The 19,809-nt window shown below is 47.2% G+C and overlaps 7 protein-coding genes across 7 annotated transcripts; 5 read left to right on the forward strand and 2 right to left on the reverse strand.

Moving 5' to 3' along the window:
* Window positions 1–20: 20 nt before the first annotated feature.
* N7466_000273 (putative HAD superfamily hydrolase) lies at window positions 21–908 on the forward strand (the record flags this gene model as incomplete). Its single annotated transcript, XM_057159671.1, has 2 exons — window positions 21–40; window positions 101–908. The coding sequence occupies 2 exons, from the start codon at window positions 21–23 to the stop codon at window positions 906–908; spliced, it is 828 nt and encodes a 275-aa protein (XP_057025919.1).
* A 372-nt stretch (window positions 909–1,280) lies between these two features.
* N7466_000274 (uncharacterized protein) lies at window positions 1,281–5,059 on the reverse strand (the record flags this gene model as incomplete). Its single annotated transcript, XM_057159672.1, has 8 exons — window positions 1,281–1,521; window positions 1,578–2,255; window positions 2,308–3,805; window positions 3,862–3,924; window positions 3,975–4,161; window positions 4,217–4,591; window positions 4,659–4,887; window positions 4,947–5,059. The coding sequence occupies 8 exons, from the start codon at window positions 5,057–5,059 to the stop codon at window positions 1,281–1,283; spliced, it is 3,384 nt and encodes a 1,127-aa protein (XP_057025920.1).
* A 1,004-nt stretch (window positions 5,060–6,063) lies between these two features.
* N7466_000275 (alpha/beta fold hydrolase) lies at window positions 6,064–6,864 on the forward strand (the record flags this gene model as incomplete). The annotated part of the gene is made up of 1 exon (XM_057159673.1): window positions 6,064–6,864. The coding sequence occupies one exon, from the start codon at window positions 6,064–6,066 to the stop codon at window positions 6,862–6,864; it is 801 nt and encodes a 266-aa protein (XP_057025921.1).
* Window positions 6,865–9,297: 2,433 nt separating this feature from the next.
* Window positions 9,298–11,148, forward strand: N7466_000276 (uncharacterized protein; the record flags this gene model as incomplete). Its single annotated transcript, XM_057159674.1, has 1 exon — window positions 9,298–11,148. The coding sequence occupies one exon, from the start codon at window positions 9,298–9,300 to the stop codon at window positions 11,146–11,148; it is 1,851 nt and encodes a 616-aa protein (XP_057025922.1).
* Window positions 11,149–13,664: 2,516 nt separating this feature from the next.
* Window positions 13,665–15,743, forward strand: N7466_000277 (DUF4246 domain-containing protein; the record flags this gene model as incomplete). Its single annotated transcript, XM_057159675.1, has 1 exon — window positions 13,665–15,743. The coding sequence occupies one exon, from the start codon at window positions 13,665–13,667 to the stop codon at window positions 15,741–15,743; it is 2,079 nt and encodes a 692-aa protein (XP_057025923.1).
* A 127-nt stretch (window positions 15,744–15,870) lies between these two features.
* On the reverse strand, window positions 15,871–18,270 carry N7466_000278 (M3 family metallopeptidase; the record flags this gene model as incomplete). The annotated part of the gene is made up of 5 exons (XM_057159676.1): window positions 15,871–16,114; window positions 16,170–16,370; window positions 16,426–16,726; window positions 16,794–16,917; window positions 16,987–18,270. The coding sequence occupies 5 exons, from the start codon at window positions 18,268–18,270 to the stop codon at window positions 15,871–15,873; spliced, it is 2,154 nt and encodes a 717-aa protein (XP_057025924.1).
* A 1,210-nt stretch (window positions 18,271–19,480) lies between these two features.
* On the forward strand, window positions 19,481–19,798 carry N7466_000279 (uncharacterized protein; the record flags this gene model as incomplete). Its single annotated transcript, XM_057159677.1, has 1 exon — window positions 19,481–19,798. The coding sequence occupies one exon, from the start codon at window positions 19,481–19,483 to the stop codon at window positions 19,796–19,798; it is 318 nt and encodes a 105-aa protein (XP_057025925.1).
* Window positions 19,799–19,809: the final 11 nt, after the last annotated feature.

The following is a 19,809-nucleotide window of genomic DNA, read 5'->3' on the forward strand; positions in this document are numbered from 1 at the left end:
CCAGTTTAGTCTTGTCCACCATGGCGCATCCAGAAATAGCGTAAGCCGACGAAACAGCGTTTATCCCCGTGAAACCAAATCTGACAACCGCCTCCACCAGCTTCCCGGAGATCCGTGCCTGCATCTTTGACATGGACGGACTCCTCATCAACTCCGAAGACATAATTACTCTATCCACGAACCAACTTCTCGAACACTACGGCAGACCCACTTTCATCCCGTCAATAAGAGCCCAGCTCATGGGCGTCCCAGACTCTACCAACAGCGACGTATTCCACAACTGGGCCAAGCTGCCCATCCCCCGGGACCAATGCGCCAGAGAACTAAAAGAACGAATGCGAAGCAATTTCCCAAAATGCACACCATTGCCCGGTGCGGCGAATCTTTTATTAAACCTCAGCCGCGCACGTAATGCTTCGGGCGCCAATATTGAGCTGGCATTGGCATCCAGCACCAAAAGCCAAAGCTACGAATTGAAAATCTCGAGGCCGGAAACAAAACAGCTGTTAGATTTCTTTCGACCCGATAAAAAGATACTCGGTGATGATCCGCGGGTACCGCAGGGTCGAGGGAAGCCGGCACCGGACATTTATTTAGTCGCATTGCAGGCGCTGAATTCTGGCTCAAATGAAAGTCCCATCCTGCCAGGCGAGTGTCTAGTGTTTGAGGATAGCGTGGCTGGGGTAGAGGCTGGAAGACGGGCTGGGATGAGGGTTGTTTGGGTACCGCATTCAGATGTGGCGAGCGAGTATGAGACGAGCTATAAGGATATCTTGGCGGGGAGGACGGGGATGTTTGATATAGGAGACAATTGGCAAAGAGGAGAGCTTGATGATGGTTGGGCCGAAAGTATAACAAGTCTGGGGGATTTTGACTATGAGAAGTACGGTATCATCTTGGAATCTTGAATATGTACATGGAGTTCAAAAACTCCATGTAAGTCAAATTCTGGAGTCGCCACAGGGCTGAGCATCACCAGATGTCGCAGGGCCACCAGAAGTTGCTCCCAAGGCCATACATACAGGGCAAACTAATCAAATTGAGCAAATAATTGAATTTCGCGCATAGCCCATATAAATGGAATAATACAGACGCATGGTCTCCACTACCAGCCTTCTACATATTGAGAGTTTCGAAATTAGAAAACACACATGCACTAGTTGGTTAATTGAAACCCAAATGATATCAATTTTCATAAGAATCCGGACATTTGAAAAAGAAAAGTCGACAAGGCCAGCACGAAGATGTGTGATTGCAATCTCCGGTGGTTCTCATCCCCATCAACGAGCCCAAAATGCAACAATTTCGTCAAAGTCTTCTGTCGTCAAGCTACTCACATCCCGATCCTCCTGAGTAATCTCCTTTCTCAAGCGACAGGCAACCCTGAAAGCAATAGAGGCTTTTTGAGTCCTGCCAGTTAACTTGAACAACTTCCCCTTCAAAAATGTGGTACGGGCAATTTCGTTTCTGTGTGAGCTAGGATCAAAGGACCAGATATCCAAGGCCTTATTGATCATACCACTAAGGTTTGTTAGACGAATTCAGGCCGAGATAGGAGGGAGAAAAGCCACACTTACGTCGCATTTTCATATTGGCCTAGGCGGATGAGATGCTCGGCAACCTTGTGGGCAACATTAGCTGTATAATAGTCTCTCTCGCCCACTGTTGCAAGCATATGATTCCATGCTCGCTCATGGTATTCGAAACTCTCATCCAATTGGTTTTGCGTTGCACGTAGGTTACCAAGTGCATACAGGATCAGTCCAGTTCGGACTGACTCCCGGTCGTTCTTCCCAAGGGCCTTCTCCCTACCAGCTAAACTATCAAGGAGGAGTGTGTTACACTCGTCAAGCTTGCCTTGCGCAAGAAGTGACCAGCTTAGGTTTGCTTCACCGGATCGGGGAATGTAATTACCGAGAGCTTTGCGCAGTCGCAATGCCTCCTTTAGGTCTGCTTCGCCTTCTTCATACCGCTTGTCTTGTATACGAGAGATCCCCCGCTCTGCATAGGCGAGGTATAGCCTTTCGTCTTCGGTGCCCAAATCTTTGCATATACTGGCAACGATGTTGAGCGAGTTTTCCTTGTGGATGCGGCTCGTCTCAAAGTCGTTTGTATCCATTGCAATAGAGCCCAAGCAGAAGTAGATGTCTGCAAGCAAAGCGTCTCGATCTGCGTGTGTTGTTGACTCACAAATTCCACGAGCAGTTTCGAAAAAGCCATCGAATTGTTTCGTTCGTCCACGCTCCTTTTGGTACCTAGTAATATTAAACCATGTTTCACAGGGACATCTTGTAATTTTAAACTTACCATGCGGCCTCAGTCAATAGCTGTGCAAGAAGAATCTTGGTGTCAGCACCGGGATTCGAAATGCCAGGCCATATCTGGTTCATTTTTAGAACGTGAGGGTAAGCTGCCGCACAATGAGGCCACCTTCCAACAGACAGCCTGCCACCAGCTGATTTGGGGAGAGGTAGCTCAGGCTTTTTTGATGGCTTGGGCATTGCCGATGGCCAATTTGACCAAAGAGTGTGTAATACATGCTCAAACGTTAATTTTTTCTTCGCGTCATCCATCGTAGCCAAGACGACGTCCTGGATTATGCGATGAACCGATACTTGCTGCTTGCCTTTATCTCTTTGTATCAAGGATGATTGTAAAAGATCAGTTCGAGCGTCAATGTAATGGCTTTTTTTGAAAGCACCTTCGACCCCGAGGACCTTTGCAGCAACTTCCATCAACAAGTCTTCGCCGATGATATCAGGATCAAAGAATGTCATCAGCTCCAACAGTTGTCGAGATTGGGGCTTCAGCTTCTCAAATGCCCAAACAGTAGAGAGGCTGTAATCGTACGTTACTAAATTGGTATCGAACTTTGTCTCATAGAGATTGGCGTGCTCTTCATGATCCATGTATAACTCGAAAAATTCCGACATGGTAAGGTCCTGTCGTCGGATGATACCTGCCATCTGTGAGATAGCGAGAGGAACACCGCCAAGTTTATCGGAGACTTTTTGGGATATATCATCTTCTGACTCGTTTGAACCACTCGTAAGATGATTGAAAAGGGAAACGCTATCCTGTTGTGTCATTGGACCAAGATCCAGGCCTGAGGGTCTTCTCGTGAACATGCTCTTTGCCAAAGGATCACGGCTAGTAACGAGAATTGACCCGCTTCCTTGAGGCCAGTAGTCTGCTAGGATCATGGGATCATCTGCATTATCAAATATCAGCAGCCACGTCGCGTCAGAGCTAGAGTTCTCGGGCTGCTCAAACTCATCCGAGCCTGACAGATATTTCCGGGGATTTGAGAGCCATCCTTTGACAATTTCTCTAGTAACAACTTGGCTCTTGCATCCTGCCGCATCTTCGAGTCCCAGTGCCAACGAAATTTCCTGGTAATGGTGATCAAGCTTTGCCACCTCATCCGCTATAACCCAGAAGACTGCATCGAATGAGCCTTTGTGCCGTCGGGAAAATTCGCGGGCTATCTCTGTCTTTCCGATGCCCCCAAAACCGCAGAGTGCAAAATGTCGTGGACCGCTGCCTGAAGTCGTCGCCATTGATTTAGAAGGCAGAAGCTCCGCAGCCAGACGTTCCAAAATATCTTCCCGACCGCAAAAATCTTCATTGGCAGAGTGCGTGTTGAGAAGGATGCAGGGCAAATGGAGGGGCTTCTTGATCTCTGCACTTGACGGAGGAGGATATACTATATCAAAGCCTGAAATAGATGTCCCTTCGGTTGCTTTGTTTGATGTCCATTCTGTTGCTTTGATAGACGGCCTTTGCGTAAGCTCCTGCTGCTCAACTGGGTAATGTTAGCAAGGCAAATTGGGGGGAGGTGGCGCAGGATAAGATACGTACAGTTGAGCTGTAATTCACTCATCGTAGGTGAATAAGCGCTGATCGTGGCGTATTGATACTCATCTACTGCCATTAGCGAGTCTCCGTAGCTTTTCGGCAGCGTCATAACTTACTCTCTTCAAGTCGCATTGCAACAAGATTCCCGGCTTCACTCAAAGTCTTTTCAATGAACTTGTTGAGATCTGATAGGCCTTCGCCGTCAATACTCTTGGAAAAGAGACATGTTTCAAAATGGTCGAGATTGAGGCCGATCACTGTTTCCATTGGGGCTCGGGTCAAACAGGCTTCACGGTTGACCAACTAGAACCAAAATTAGCCTCCGTCTCATGACTATAGATCTTTGCTCAATGCTTACTGATTGGCTTTTTTGCCGTAATGTCGTTGAACCTTTCTTGGATTCTCTCAATTCAAAGACGGATAGTAGGGGAGTACGGAGCTTGATTCCTTCGAATCTATTCGCAAGGTCCAGCAGAATGGCCCCCTCTTGACCGACGTTGGCGTTAGGTATTTTGAAAGCCCTATTCGTCGTCGTTTCTGCGATATCTCGAAATCGCATCAGGTTCATTTTCTTGTCCCCATAACGGTGTGGAGTGCTCATAAATATGACACCTGCGATAGCGTTGACAACAGATCCATACCGATTGAACTGTTTGTCGGCAACACACAAAGACTGTTTGACTATAAGACCTCCTAAGCTATGACAGACCATCAAAATTGGTCTTATAATGCCCTATAGAAGGCATGTCAGCAAGAATATTGATTACTTGAAAGGAATGTATCCTGTTGAGGCGACTGACCAGATCTGGATCAGAAGCTGATCGCGTGTCAGTAAGATTTTGGAGAAGATCATAGCCTAGCATTAAGATTGACTCCCAAGAAGGGGTGCTGCCCGTAAATGGCGAGGAATACTCATAGGCAAGGACGCGTACTCCAGCACCGGAGCCAGGTAAAGAAGTGAGCCACTCTAGGCTAGCGAATGGCCATGTCCCTGGCGAAGGAGTTCCAATTCCTGGAACAAGAACGATGCTACATTGAGATATAAGCAAAGTCTGTGAAATTTTAATGGAAGTGGTTTTTTTTCTCACTCAACGCCATCTGGGAAAGCTCCCACTAGATCTTGCAATACGTGAAGTTGGCCTGTAGTCGCCGCAAAGCTCTTGAGTGTGGTCATGGTAGTACTATCACCCAAAAATGACATATGAAACTAGCAGGGTATGGAGACTGAAGACCCCATTTACCGTAAGGAGAGTGAAATGGTTGGAAGGTTTGATTATCTGAATTCTGTCGTGCACTCGTGGTGCGGGGTTACCTCCAGACCCCGGTCACTCCTAGGCCCAGTCAGCCGCATATCACATGATATGCAAGCATGCGCCTTGATGAGCAGTTCTCTATCTTTGTCAATTTCGAGTAGTCTTTTGGTGTATCAAGGGAACTTAGAAGTTGAAAATTCGATAAGACGACAGTCATGAATACAATCGTTCGATACTAACCACGGCCCGACCCGGAGGTTTCTCCTGAAGCTCATTCTTGGCACTTCATTCAAGCCTCAAGTGCAAGGTTGTAAATCAAATTTCTGAGAATTATCTAGGAATGAATGTTAATATAGATAGTAAGTTACATTTTAAGGTGGAGACTGGCCTGTTTCGTGTGTCAGATAGTACTCAATACCAGTTGATAACTACTTCATCCCTAAAACCGAAGAACCCAACTGACTAGTAGTAGGTAATTGAACATGTATGATCATGCTAATGGCAAGTGCTCAGTCGATTGAACTAAGAGGGCTCGATTTTAAACGTGAAAAATAATAGACAACGCACCCTGAAGGAACTTGACTCCATAGTTGGTGTGGCCAATGATCGACTCGCAAAGTACTATATCGGCACCGTTATCATGCATGTGGATTTTCTGGCGCTATCTTTATACCAGCGATCTGCCCAATTGAAACTGTTTTATCGATTGGGGGGGGCCTTAAGTGCAAGAATCAAAAGATCTTGAGAGGATACATATTGATAATCTATTGAAACCTACGGATCAACCTCCCGATAAGATTGGTAGACGATCCAACACACTGACGAAAAAGATTGTCATCGCCATGTCATCTCCTTCAATGCGGGCATCAAGCACGTACCAACTTACTATCCTAGTATCTTACCCCGTATCATCACACGCTCTGCGCATTATAACCGTTGATACCTACAGAGTATGGCATTCGAATGCTCTACTATCCCCCTCCAGGTAAAGGGCGTCAAGCTCAACCTCTCAACAATCCACTACTTCAACTTCAACCCCCCAATCCTCTTCCTACACGGATTCGGCTCCAGCAAAGAAGACCTAGCCGACCTCTCCCTCCACCCCTCCCTCCAAAACTACGGCTTCATCGCCTACGATGCACCAGGCTGCGGCCAATCCGACAGCACCGACCTCTCCATAACCGACATCCCCTTCCTAGTGGCCTGCGCCGAAGCCATCCTCGCGCACTTCCAAGTCAACAAGTTCCACCTAATAGGCCACTCAATGGGCGGGCTGACGGGGCTCCTATTCGCAAAGCGACACCCGGACCGGGTTCTCAGCTTCATAGATATCAAGGGAAACCTTGCGCCAGAAGACTGCTTCCTCAGTCGGCAGATCTTTAATTTTCCGTCTGAGGACCCGGGCGCGTTTTTGGAGGACTTTATTAGTCGGGTGCGGAAGTCGAAGTCGTTTGGGAGTATGATGTATGCGAGTTCGTTGCCTGCGCGGGTGAGGGCGGGGGTTGTGCGGCCGATCTTTGATTCGATGGTGCGGTTGTCGGATGAGGAGGACCTGCTTGTTATGTTTTTGGGGCTGCCTTGTCCGAAGATGTTTATGTTTGGGGATGAGTATAGATGGTTGCCGTATTTGGAGAGGTTGGGGAAGGGGGAGGTGGAGTTGGCGAAAATCTCGGAGACGGGGCATTTTCCTATGTATTCGAATCCGGTGGAGATGTATCGTCGGATTTCGGATTTTTTGCATAAAGTAGGTTGAAATATTAGTTCGAAAAAAAATACACTGAGATATTTAGGTGGGTTCAGTGCTTGCAAGCAATTATGTGTTTAGTAATCCTAGATCTGGATTCACTGCTGAGTTAACTACTATGTTGGAAGGGCGGGTTCCATGCCCATGTGTAGCATCAGTGCAAATATCCATGATGATTATTTCTTGGTTTCACCAACTGCCATTCTCGTTTATACTGTAGCAGATCTTGATGATATTCCATCAGTATAGGCACACACCAGTCTTTCGTATCTGTAATTTTTTCTTCTTTTTTTCACGAATTTTTGATATCGGACTCGATTTCCGCCAAGACATTGCGTTTCTTACGAGGATATAGATATTATATGCGAACCAATAGCAAAGCCCAATATATCAGATATAAGTGTATAGCAAAGGTGATGACTAAATTCCAGGTGTCAGAAGTACCGAAGCAGTTATCACCCAAGAACCCACAAGTCATCCAGTTACGGAACCAGACCCTCTGGAGGTCTCAAACCCACGTGGAACCAAAAGATAAGAGCCTGTGTTGGAAGATTCGGAATCCACAGTGGAGAGAGTACTTCGGAGTTGCTCCTAATTTCCGATTGGTTGGGTATCTGTGTTCCTTTTGAATAATCGATTCATCAGGCACAAAGATGTTCAACGTTGGCCAAGGAATCGAGATGCCAAGTCGGCATACTAGCAGATAAGCTTTGGTGGCAGTTGTTCTGCATGAACGCTTTTTTTCGGAACGGTATTCCTATCGGGAATATGACAGCAACGTTCGTGACTTGACTTTCGGTTGCGAATATTAAGTTCTCACTAAAGATGTCGCCATCTTTTGGCTTCTTTTTTTCTTCTCTGGGTCCACGGGTATCTGCAACGGTAACTGGAGCGGGTCTGAGAAAATGCCCCAGCGACTAGAATACTGAGTACAGTTGTTTTTGCCCCCCCAACAGATTTTCATTCGTTCGTAATTTGCGGGGCGTTGGCGGCTCAAATTATTACCGGGAATCCGGATATGGCCAGTTTGCACTTGAATGCGACTGATATCGGGTCCGACTTTCTTTTTGTTCAAGGGGAAAGATTCGCTCTAGATCTAGGAGAAAAAAGAAAAAAAAAAAAAATCTTAAAGTTTTGAGGTTCCGTGATTCGAGAAGTCAGGAACTTATGCTTATGCACAATTAGCACATGGCTTTCGAATGCTTATGCATTTCCCCCAATAGGCATGGTGACTCAGTGGCTAAAGGCTAGTAAAGCCACCCTTTCGATTTACATTTCTTCACGATTACTAGTATATGAACATCTAACATCTATATTGTTCTCGGATTCGGTTTCAACGGACAGCGTTCCCGAGTCTCGGGGAAGATAGTTTAGCAACGCGTCCCTTTCGCCCCCATGGCTTAAGCGAAATTTTTTTTCATTTCCCTTGAGATATTGTAAGTGGATTTGATCCACTTTCCACGGGGACGTCCGAACCAAAAATTAAAGAAAAAATTCCCATCCATCGAACTACGGTACGATTTCTTGTTGTTTATGATCTTATGATTGTGCTGATAAATCTCTTTTTTTTTCGCCCCCAGGTTACTTTGCAGGGAAACTTGATTTGAAAGCGACGTGATATTGAAGACCTACGCAACTCCGACTCTCTATCCCGTCGGTCACCCGCCGTGTCTTATTAGATAAAAAACAATGGAGCCTGGAGGGGAGTCGTGCGATCCGCCCACTCCCGGTGGTGAAAGCTGATTGGCAGGCATAACAACGCGATTTCACTCGAATGCGGAGAAGACAAGCTTTTGCCGAGTATCCAAGGGAAGATGTGGATCCCAGTCGTCAGCAACAGCCACCAATATCTCTTGAACCATCGATAGTCACTGATACAAAACACCCACCACACGATTCATGTCTTAAGTACATATAGGGCCGAGCGATAAGTCCCCGGAGACTCACTGGCCGAAACCGAATCCATGCCACTTTTTGATAATGATCTCCACCCCTTCATCATGCAACCCAATAGCAACCCAGATAACGGGGATTAAGTCCGGCCCACAAGTCCCTATCAACTCCACAGTCCAGAATTCTTTTTTATTTCTTTTTTTCTTCTTGCTGGGGTTACAATCCCGAGAGAAATTTCGGGTGGCCGGGGGACTAAGTAGATATTTCGAATCTCTCACTAGCGGTAATTAATACGAAATAAAACCACGGATCTGTATGTGAGAAATACAGGATAAGCATATCAGATGTAAAATACATTATCCGCAGTACGTTGCTCTAGTCCCAATCTGGCTAGCCTGGATGATACGCATTCAAAATATGGAGACCCGAGAAGGTAATGAGGAGAAAAAAAATATTTTGGATTTTTTTTAGTTCAAAAGGTCGCTGGGCCCTCGCGTCTCCCCTCATTTTGAGATCAACACGCGACTTATTTTTTTTCACATCTCCAGAATGGCCGGCATTATTTCCGCTGCCAACCTTGGCGGCGTGGCCGACCCTCGTCTTGGAGAGGAGGCTGATATTATTGGAACTAAGAGAGAACACCATGAGGTCGATGTGCACCACGATATTGAACCCCCGAACATGCACGGTTCCGACAGTATCTACTTGGACACCAGCATCACTTTCGAAAACTATCACTACTGGGCCAACCGATCCCGTGAAGCCGAGAAGAGCATTCGTACCGACAATGCCGGTTTTGCCGGAATTGGAAAGGCTCTCCTCAACCGTAAGGGAAAGAAGGAAGAAGAACCAGCTGCTGAGCCCGCTGAGCCAGCGCCTGTATCTGAGAAGACAGCCACGGACTTGGACACAAAGACAACTGTGCCCGGCCCAAGATCCGATGAAGGAAGCGATAAATGGGGTGTTACCGAAACAGAATGGGAGACAGCACAGAGAGCGGCTCGCACTGCGACTTGGGGTTCGATCTTCTATCTGATCACCACCGATATCTTGGGTCCCACCAACGTTCCCTACGCCATCAGCCGAATGGGATACGGTCCCGGTTTTGCTCTTTACACTGTCTTTGGTGTGCTGGCCGCCTACTCCGGTATGCAGCTGTGGCGCATCTTCGTTGGCTTGGATTCTACTCGCTTCCCCATGCGTAACTACGGTGATGTTGCGTTCCGTGTCTTTGGTTCCTGGGCCCGTATTGGTGTCAATGTTCTGCAGAGTTTCCAGTTCTTCCTTAACGTTTCTCTCCTGATTACGAGCAACGGTCAAGGTCTGGCACAGATGGTGGCTGGTGTGAACAACACCGGTGGTTTCCTCTGCTTCATTGCCGCCGAGGTCATCTTCATGGTTATCGGAGCCGTCCTCGGACAGATCCGAACCCTGCAGCGCCTGTCCTGGTTGGCCAACCTTGCCATCTGGGGTAACGTCATCGTTATCATCATGACCATGGTCGTTGTCTACATCTACCCTCCCAACTACTCGGCCGTGTTGACCAGTTACGGTATCGCCGAGGGTCCCATCGTCACCAGCGCCAACTGGGCCGCAGGCTACGATCTCGAGGACCGTATCACCGCCATGATGAACGCCGTCTTCGCCTACGGCGGTGCCACTCTCTTCAACGAGCTCATGGCCGAGATGAGACGTCCCATGGACTTCTGGAAGGGATTCATCATCGCCGAGATCTTCATCTACGTCTGCTACCTTGTCAACGGAATGGTCGTCTATTCCGCCCAGGGCCAGTTCACCTACAACCCCGCCTACGAGGGAATCCCCAACTCCAACGGCGCATACCGCTTCCAGACTCTGGGTAACGCCCTCTCCTTCGTGACCGGTGTCATTGCAGCCCTGCTGTACGGAAACATCGGTATCAAGGTCTTCTACTCGTCTGTCATGCGTGATATCTTCCACTTCCCGCCGCTGGACAGCAAGCTCGGCAAGTGGATCTGGACAGCCATCGTGCCCATCTACTGGATCCTCGCCTGGGTCATTGCCGCCGCTATCCCCCAGATCAGCAACTTGACCTCTTTCGTCGGAGCCGCCTGTATTCTGCAGTTCTCCTACACCTTCCCTCCTCTGCTCTTGGTCGGTTACCACGTCCAGAAGGACGCTATGCTGCCCGAGGAGGAGTTTAACCCCCGCACTGGCCAGGCTCAGCGTGTGGATCACGGTGTGAAGCGCTGGATCCGTGGTTACAAGAAGAAGTTCTGGTGGAACACCTTTGACTTGGTCTATGCGCTTGCTGCTCTGTCTCTGGCTGGTCTTGGTATCTGGGCGTCTGTCATCTCGATGAACGTCAGTTTCAAGACCACCAAGTTGACTCCCTTCACCTGCACCAACCCTGCTGGTTAAGTTATTGATTTCGATTATAATGTCTGATTTTATAGATGAGGGATGTTGATTACGTTGCTTTGAGCGGGTTAAAACAATCCGTGTGTTTTGTTATCCATAAAGGATTTGTACGATGTTTGATATAATAAACAATAAACATGACTTTCTTATTCAATATTTTGGCCAATCGTTCTCTACAATCAATTTAGATTTCGGACCCTCCCGAGAACCTTCTTAATGGTATCTTGAAATAAGATAAATTAGGCAAGAGAAGCGGGTATTGATATGGAGCGCAGGGTTGTGATTTGAACGAGAATTTGGAGTGCCAATGCTGACACAGATATATGCTACAACTTAAAGTCCTCTGGAATACATGACTCTCTCCGTGATAAAGCCCAGGCACATATAGCTTGTGTGTGATCATCAATACTAAACATAAGTGAGGAAGTGGCTGAATATCGGCGTTTCGATCTGGGCATTGAAAAAATCAATACCACGCCCGCCTTATCACTAAAACCACAATCCTTTTTTGGAATGGCAATCAGTGCGCGATTTGTACAGCCCTATTTAATTCCAGGAAGCGGTGTGGCATTTTTGAACGCTGGTGTGGCAGGAAAGAAAGCAAATCTATGAAAACTTCAAATAAAAAATTGAGAAGAATCAGACAGAGAAGCAAAGTGTCTCTCTCCAATTTGCGGGATCTAACTGAATGTGGGGAATTGTGGGCGGAGCAAAAAAAAGAAATGACAAAAAAGAAATGCACACTGCCGGAATCGAACCAGCGATCTTTCCATACCTCGAAAGGTGTACAAGTGGAACGCCTTACCACTTGGCCAAGCGTGCTTGTTGTATGAGTAATGGCTTGAAACTCTGTCCTATAACTGACATAATGTTTACCCAAATGCGCGACCTTGACTGATTTTGAATATTTGGTCGACGTCGACCATTGGACCAAAAACTTTGGAATATATACATATAACTGGAAAAAGACATGACATTTCAAATCATTTCGAAAATATTCGATTGGATTGTAATGTTCAAATTGCTCCAATGCTGCATTGATTCAAACTTTGGGAGGTTCGTCTCCCTCATGCACCTAATTATATGAATATACACTGTATATATATTCGCATAAACGATCTGCTCATCGACGCGTTGACACTGCCTCCATCCACAAATTGTTTTCCGAACCCTGGAAACTTCTTTAACTAGGCATATGATCATGGTAAACTCGCGAAATCTCTGCAAAATCTCTGTACAAAAGGCATCGTGCAGGCACCTTGAACCCCGAGGTCGCTGTGTACCGCGCAGCGGTCTGGCTTACAGCCTGAGGCACCAATATTAGCTAATTCCAACAGGCTTGTGGGGCACACAATCCTGACACCTCATCATTATATAAGCGGAATGACAGGTCGCTATGATCTCACTAGTCTTGTCGATGAAGAAGGTGACGATGACCGCGCTTATGCTGGTTCAGATGGGTTGTATGTCCTGGGATCTGGATCCTCTGTTAGGAAGAAATCTCCAAAGATAGACTCGTGTCAAGTTTCAACAGACGGGAAGGTCTTACGCTGGATGGGGAGGACTGAGTAGTCTGTGAACCAGGTGCCACAGAGGAAGAAGATAAAGCTGCTAGAGGCACTTTTGATGCCGACTCAGCCGCTCGGGTGCCAGTTGTATCACACGATCCCATTATAAAACCTGCACTCTTTGCCTGCGCCACAGGAACTGAACGATATAACTGGCATTCGTTCGCATTGACAATAAAAAGCCATGCTTGGCAGGTGTTCATGCTATCGCATTCAATAGCACATTCGGATGGCGATAAGTGAGTGTATCCATGGGCCAGAGGTGCTTTACTGAAGAACCCAATGGTTCCATTCTGGGCGCTAGCGAAGCAAGAGGCGGATACAGAAGAAATCAACCCCTCTATAGTCAGGATAAAGATGACAACAAAGAATGAAGTTGGCTGCATGATTGCAGCTCTGGATGTTCACTTGACGGTGGAATTGCATGTTGAGGTGATTTATGCCACCCCGGCACTTTTTATAAGGGTACATATGGAAGGCTCAAACATTGACCTAGCGATGGCGCCTCGTCAAAAATTTCCGAAATCATTCTCTCTCAATGCCACTATCAAGGATCATAATCAATTTTCGGAGCTCCGCGGGTGGTGGTGAGACATAGCTAGTGCCTTGCTAGATAAGCCACAGATACGGTTAGCGTCTGCGCCAAGATCGGGAGATCCCAAGGGTCCTGTACGCGCCCTGTATCAGAATTACCACTCGCTTGGCCCTCTCGATCCGAGTAAAATCCCCCTTTAGACTCGGACTCTTACAGCTCTCACTTTGTCTCCCTCTCCCTCTCTCGTTTCCGCCGCTTCTGAACCCTCATCGCAGCATCCTCATATTGATACCTACCACTCTTTCGGAATGACCGTCCTCCAACGGATCCAGTGTCATATTCAACTACTTGGTCGAGCTAGAACAGCCCAATTATCCTTCTCTTCATCTCGCTGTTACTCGGGGATGATAAAGATGAGCCCTGCAGCTATTGAGTTGGACAACAGCGGCACCGGCCCCTTGCGAGTCCCTGGTTTCAATGGTGTGCCTATGTTCTATGAGCACCCAAAGGATAATCGCTTTGCACATGGAATTGTCGATTGGAGACAAACTCCCCAGTTGTTCCTAAGAGAGCTTTCCATGCTGCAGTTCATGCTGTATGTCACGGAACAGCCAGACTGGGAAAACAAGCAGGAAGATCCGCAGACACTGGAAGAATGGCATCAGCATGCCATTTCGGTCTTTGATCTCGATGAACCCTCATGGCAGTGGTGTGTAAAGGAGTTGCGAGATAAAGCGTCTGATTTCAAACGCACGGGCTATGTTGCTGTGTTTGATGCAGACTCGCGAGTCATCAAATCTCAAGTTCATGACGATCTTCTCAAAGAGCTTCGCGAATCGATGTCGCCGCTTTTTTCCGAGTCGAGATCTGTTTTGTCTTTTGCCACAAATGATTCCCATAGTGGTGATTCTCATAGGAGTGACTCTGAGAGTCCGGTTCGAGATGTGGTTGACCCCTTTATGTATCCTCTCATTTATGGACGCACTCGAGTTCTTACCGCCGGGGGCAAAGTTGATATGGAGAGACCTGAGTCCTGGAGACTATCACAATCCCAGATTGCCCCGGTTCCCGAGAAACCAGATGACAAACACGAAGAGATGCATCTCGAGGAGAGAAAAAAGAAATCCCTAATGGATAGCCGGCATATTGGAAAGCGAAACTACTGGTCCACGGCCTTTCAATGTCTTCCCTGTGAGGTTGCTCTGAACAGTCAAGGAGGAGCTGAAATCACATCATATGTCAATGGTGTACATCCAAAGGAAAGGCGCATATATAAAGCGCTCGAAGGGCTCATTTCGGCCGCCATCCAACCGTGGAACGAAATGCTTATCCTTGGAGATCAAGGTCGGACACCAATTCGAATCAGAACTTATGACTTTCAAGTGGAAGGTAGTGTTTGGTATCCCAAGTTATATTTTCTCCTGAACAACGCCAGGGAGGAACGAACACCGCCCATCACAGAAGACGAATGGCCTGACGTTCGATCACGAGTAAGAGAATATCTTGATCTCCCTGAGCCCGAGAAGCGGGACCGCATACGGCCTGATACTGGTTATCATGACATTCTCGCTAGTATGGAGCCATGGCAATGGAATTCTTCTGAAGAGCTGGAAAAATTGATCATCGCCAAGTATAACCGGTTGTACTCCGTGAAAGGTGTTGAGCCGGGAATATCCTTCACATACGATGAATGGAAGACTGGTGAAAATACAGGCCGCGCGATCATGCCCAAATGGAAGGACCCTAAGTGGAGTGGCCCTGATAAACCTGAAACTCCCTCTATTCCCGATCCAGATCACCAGTATTACTCTATATCTCTGCAAGATCAATTTACGGGCCTTCAGATCATATTTCGAGTGTCAGCTATTGAGCTCACCCCAGAAAAGCCTTTTTATGGTGGTGATTTCCATCACAACGTCGCTGGTGTCCTCAATGACCATATTGTTTCTACGGCCGTATGTTACTTCGATATGGACAACATCAAAGATGCAAAGATTTCATTCCAACAAGAGACGCTGATCGATAGCGATGATTTCAATATTTCGAAATATACGGCCATGGATCGACTTTTTGATGTTCCTGAGTGGTCGTGCGACGACGATAATCCTTGCTACCCGGATGCTCTACAGACCATGGGGTCTATCCCGATTTCACAGAATGGGCAGCTTCTTGCTTGGCCGAATACACTGCGGTCTAAGGCCGAGACTTTCAGTCTCGCAGATCCATTGCGGCCGGGGTACCTTAGATTTGCGACTTTGTGGTTGGTAGACCCGCATTATCGAATTTGCTCAACCCAGAATGTGCCTCCCCAAGACCCAAGCTGGGTCGAGACATCACAATCAATGGAGAACACACAGAAGGACGATTCAATGACATTTACGCAGGCTATTCAGGTTCGAGACCAAATGAGGCAGGAGAGAGACAAAATTGGCAAGGAAATTCTCAAATGGTCAATTATGCAGCACACATATTCAGAAGATTACCTTATTTGAACATAGCCGAGCACAAGAGGCTGATGCTAGCAGCTAGAACTCCAATGTGTCTACAACGATATAACATTGAAGGGAGACATGCGTAAGATACCAATGCCCCAGTCTTCTATATCCACTCCCACTAGCTTCAATCTTGTCCTTCAATTCTGTCCTGACTCTCCAAATGTGACGGCCCCCGGGTATTTAGCCCCCCAGGGATAATGACATCTATATTAGGGGGACGACCCAGAAAGCTTTCTAACATCTTCAGTAAGTCCTGCTGAGTTCCGCCATACTCCAAAATCCCGCGGCGGTACCTAGCCCAAGTTTCCTTGTTATAAGGATCGTGAGCAAAGGTAGAGAGGAACAGATCTTGGGCCATAGCCGTGCAGCTTCTACAAGTCAGCCTTATCATACAATAACTTTATGTGGAAAGAGCGAACATACCACAAGTAGGCATAATAACCGACATCGTATCCAGACGCCAGATGACTGAAAGTCACAAATTCGAATCCGCTTCTGCATTCTGAAAAATCCATGCTTTCGAGCTCCTCGCGTAGATCATACCACAGCTTCCCGATGTCAAGATCCGCCAAGTCCTGGTCTGTACCGAGAGAGTGGATATGGAAATCGAAGGCAGATACGGTTCTTTTCAAGAATGTTAGAGGCCAAACGCATTGGAGTAATAGAATGCCCAACGTACAGCTGATGTAAGTAGTAGAGACCCGCATTATAGTATCGGTTTTTAATGAGGCTGTCGACTAAATGCCCCGGAATGGTTTTCACTGGGTCGGGAGAACCGGGATTCTTATTGCGCCAATCTGCCAAATAAGTCTCACTGAGAGTTGTGTAATGGCAGCTTAATCCGCAAAGGACATCTTTCATCCAGCACCAATTCTCAAGCAAGATGCTAGGCATCTCGCCAAAGTCAGGCGGTAGTCTATACCCATGGAAGCGAGAGTATTTAGACTTGGCCAGTAGGTCGTGAATACCATGACCCATCTCTATTAGATCTAGCGTTAAATGCGTCCCGTGTAAGAATGATTGCTAAAGAGGATAATGCGCACTTACCGTGGAAGAGAGTCACAACTTGATCATGCTTTAGCAAGGCACAGCTTTTTGAATTTGGAGCTGGAAATGAACACATCAAAATCGTCGATGGGCAGTGTCTTGTTCCGTCTGGTCGTAAATAACCCTATATTGGCATAATCAGCAACAAAGGAAGCGATAGATATAACATAAATACGGAGCTATAGATACGCACACATTCGATATTGACAGACTGGTTTCCTCGATACTTATTTTCACGCCATAACAAGTCAAGATAGAGGTAGCCAAGGAATCCATCATCATGCGTGTCCCATACGGAGTAAAGTTGCACAGCATCATGCCATAGTACATCCGCAGGCAGGCTTTCCGATGGGATAAGGTCGAAACGAAGACCAAGCAGAGAGGCAAAGATGTTCAACATGCCGCTTGCAGTTTGCTCCAATGGGAAGAACTCTGAGATCTTCTGATGGTCAATCTCAAGGTCGTTTTTCACAAGGCGCGTATAGTACGATTTATCCCATGGAGGGAATCCGTCTCCCACCTGCTGAATCTCCCTTCGCTGCAGATCTTCGAGCCGCCGATGCTGCAAGGCCACAATCTCATCTCGTCCAAGCGGGACAAGGGTCTCCTTCAACCGACTGAGAAAAGTTTTCACCCAGGCTGTCGTCTTTGCCATTCGAATTTCAATCCTAAAATCTGCATGAGTAGGGTATTTGAGCATTTGTGCCTGCTTCGCACGACGCTTCACGATCTCTTCAAGTATCGTTTTGTTCTTTTCCAACTTCAAATCATCTGCCAAGAACATCTTCTTACGGGTTTCGGATTGATCGGCGTATGCTAAGACAGCACGTGTCCCTCCATTGGCGAAAGGCACAAACTTTCTCTTCTCGTGTCCATCGGTTGCTCCCTCTGAATCATCTAGCCATTTCGCCAACTCGTCATCGGGAACACCGGCAAGCTCCTCCAACGTAAAAGAGACGCCACCATTCTCCATCGTCACATTCTGGTTGAAAGTTCTGAGCAATTCTTCGATTTCTGTCCGTCGCTTCAGATACACCTCCACATCCTCAGGCACTAAGATCCCGTGTCCGCTATGTTTGTACTTCAATAGTTCTTTTTCGAGTAAATGCTGTGACTCCGGGTCCAGTGTCTGAAATTCTGGCTTCTCTTTCGCCGCCTGAAGAAGTCTGAAAAAAGGCTCATCCGCTCCCCATAATGCCAAGGCTTCCAGATAGAGCTTGTGGGCCCTATTAAAAGCTTCTTGTACTTCAAGAAATGGAGATCCATACTGTAGCATGTAAATCATGCCTGTCTCTCCACCGAGGGCATTTTCGAGTTGCGCTAGAGGAAGCATGGTATTGCTGAAGGTGGCGGTAGAGGGGGTCGTGGTTTTGAGGATTTGGTCACGCAAAGTTTGCCATTGGTAAATGATCTTTTGCATAGATGGAACGACTTCTTCTGCGGTTGGGACACGGGGAAGAGGCTGTGGCAGGGACATTTTGATCGCTTCCTTTGTCAAAGGGTCAAACATGGTAGTACGGTATATAAATTTTATCTGAGTTGATCAATCCAAGAGGAGCAGTCCTCTCTTGATGTTAACACCGAATGATAAAGCCAATGATTATGGAAGTGTATGCACATGTGGAGGAGAGCATTGAAGTTATAAAAGACAGAGCTAGCAAATGTAAACAGTGCGGGTAGTCCGAACTAGACACGTGCATACGCCAAACTGTCAAACTACCAACTAGTTAGTAGATTGTGTATGAGTAGTAGTAATTAGTGGGTACAAATTAAACGATATAAGGCCAGTGCGCGCTCACATGATAGTATTTAACGCCTCGTGAACCTTTCTGGTTTAGCTTGCCTGATTAAGGCTACAATGCCAGCAGGCCAAGGCACCATATCCAAGGAGCCACATGACCAAAATTGCATATTTCTCTAGCTCTGTACGAATATCTGGATCTCACCACTTCGAGTTTATCTGTTCGAAAGAACATTGTATTGTCCGGATTTCGAGTGTCCGGACTTCGAGGTCATCCCTGCTAGCGCCGGACTCAAATTCCCCTCTTCGGAATTCCTAGGCTATGTAGCGAGTACTCTCAGCAGTCAGCACGAATCAATCTGAACATATCCGTGGTAGAGACCTGGACGCTATCTATGTACGCGTAGTCCTTCTGCCATTTCTGCCCCTAGTTCTCCTGCAGCAGGTCATGAGCCATTCTCTGGAACCTAAATTTGATAAGAACTAGTAGCAATACTCCATAATAGTAATGATGGAAACACCCTTTCGCGTCATAGTCCCCCTCAATCTGAGGCTGGTCGCAGATTAAGACGCAAAAAATGGTTCACTTAGTGGGAAAGCGACACAGTCGCGTCTGAACACGTCCTGAGATAACACCAGTCAATAACTGCCAGCCCCCGATTGAAGGTCTCATATTTAAATCTTCGTTCATTGGCACGATTGTGAATAGAAGTCACAATAGCCGTCATCTCATGGCGTGTTAGCTCTTCACCGGTTTTATACTTATCCCATGCCAGCAGGTGTATGTGTGGAGCTTTCTTTTTTAGGCTCTTGCATTCGTGCCGTTTAAGGTATAGCGTAACATCCGAGACGGATCTGCCTTCACCCCTCGGTTGTCTTCCTGCACGTGATCAGACAACGCTCCTTATCTCCGTACCCTCTCCGTCAAACTCCGGCTCCGTTCACCATGTGGGAACCAGTGGCTATCCCCTTTCAGAATTCCCAGGCTGTGCCTACTCTGCCTACAGTCGATGAAATCCGCGCCTGCACCAATGTACTCACAGAACCCTTGGGCCTGAAGGTGGTGGCGGTGAACGACGAAGTTGTGGTGAAATATGGCTATCGTGCACACGACTATGAAGGCCAGGCCTTGGTTTATCTTGAACGGCACGTTCCCGAAGTTCCGGCCTCGCGACTCTACGCCATGTACTACGATGCCGGAGAATTTTTCTTAGTGATGCAACGCATTCCTGGCGTGCAGATGGACTTGATTTGGCCTCATTAACTCCCCCCGAG

The sequence above is a fragment of the Penicillium verhagenii genome (genome assembly GCF_028828195.1).
Source record: "Penicillium verhagenii strain IBT 33310 chromosome Unknown utg000002l_segment0_segment0, whole genome shotgun sequence".
Lineage (NCBI taxonomy): Eukaryota > Fungi > Ascomycota > Eurotiomycetes > Eurotiales > Aspergillaceae > Penicillium > Penicillium verhagenii.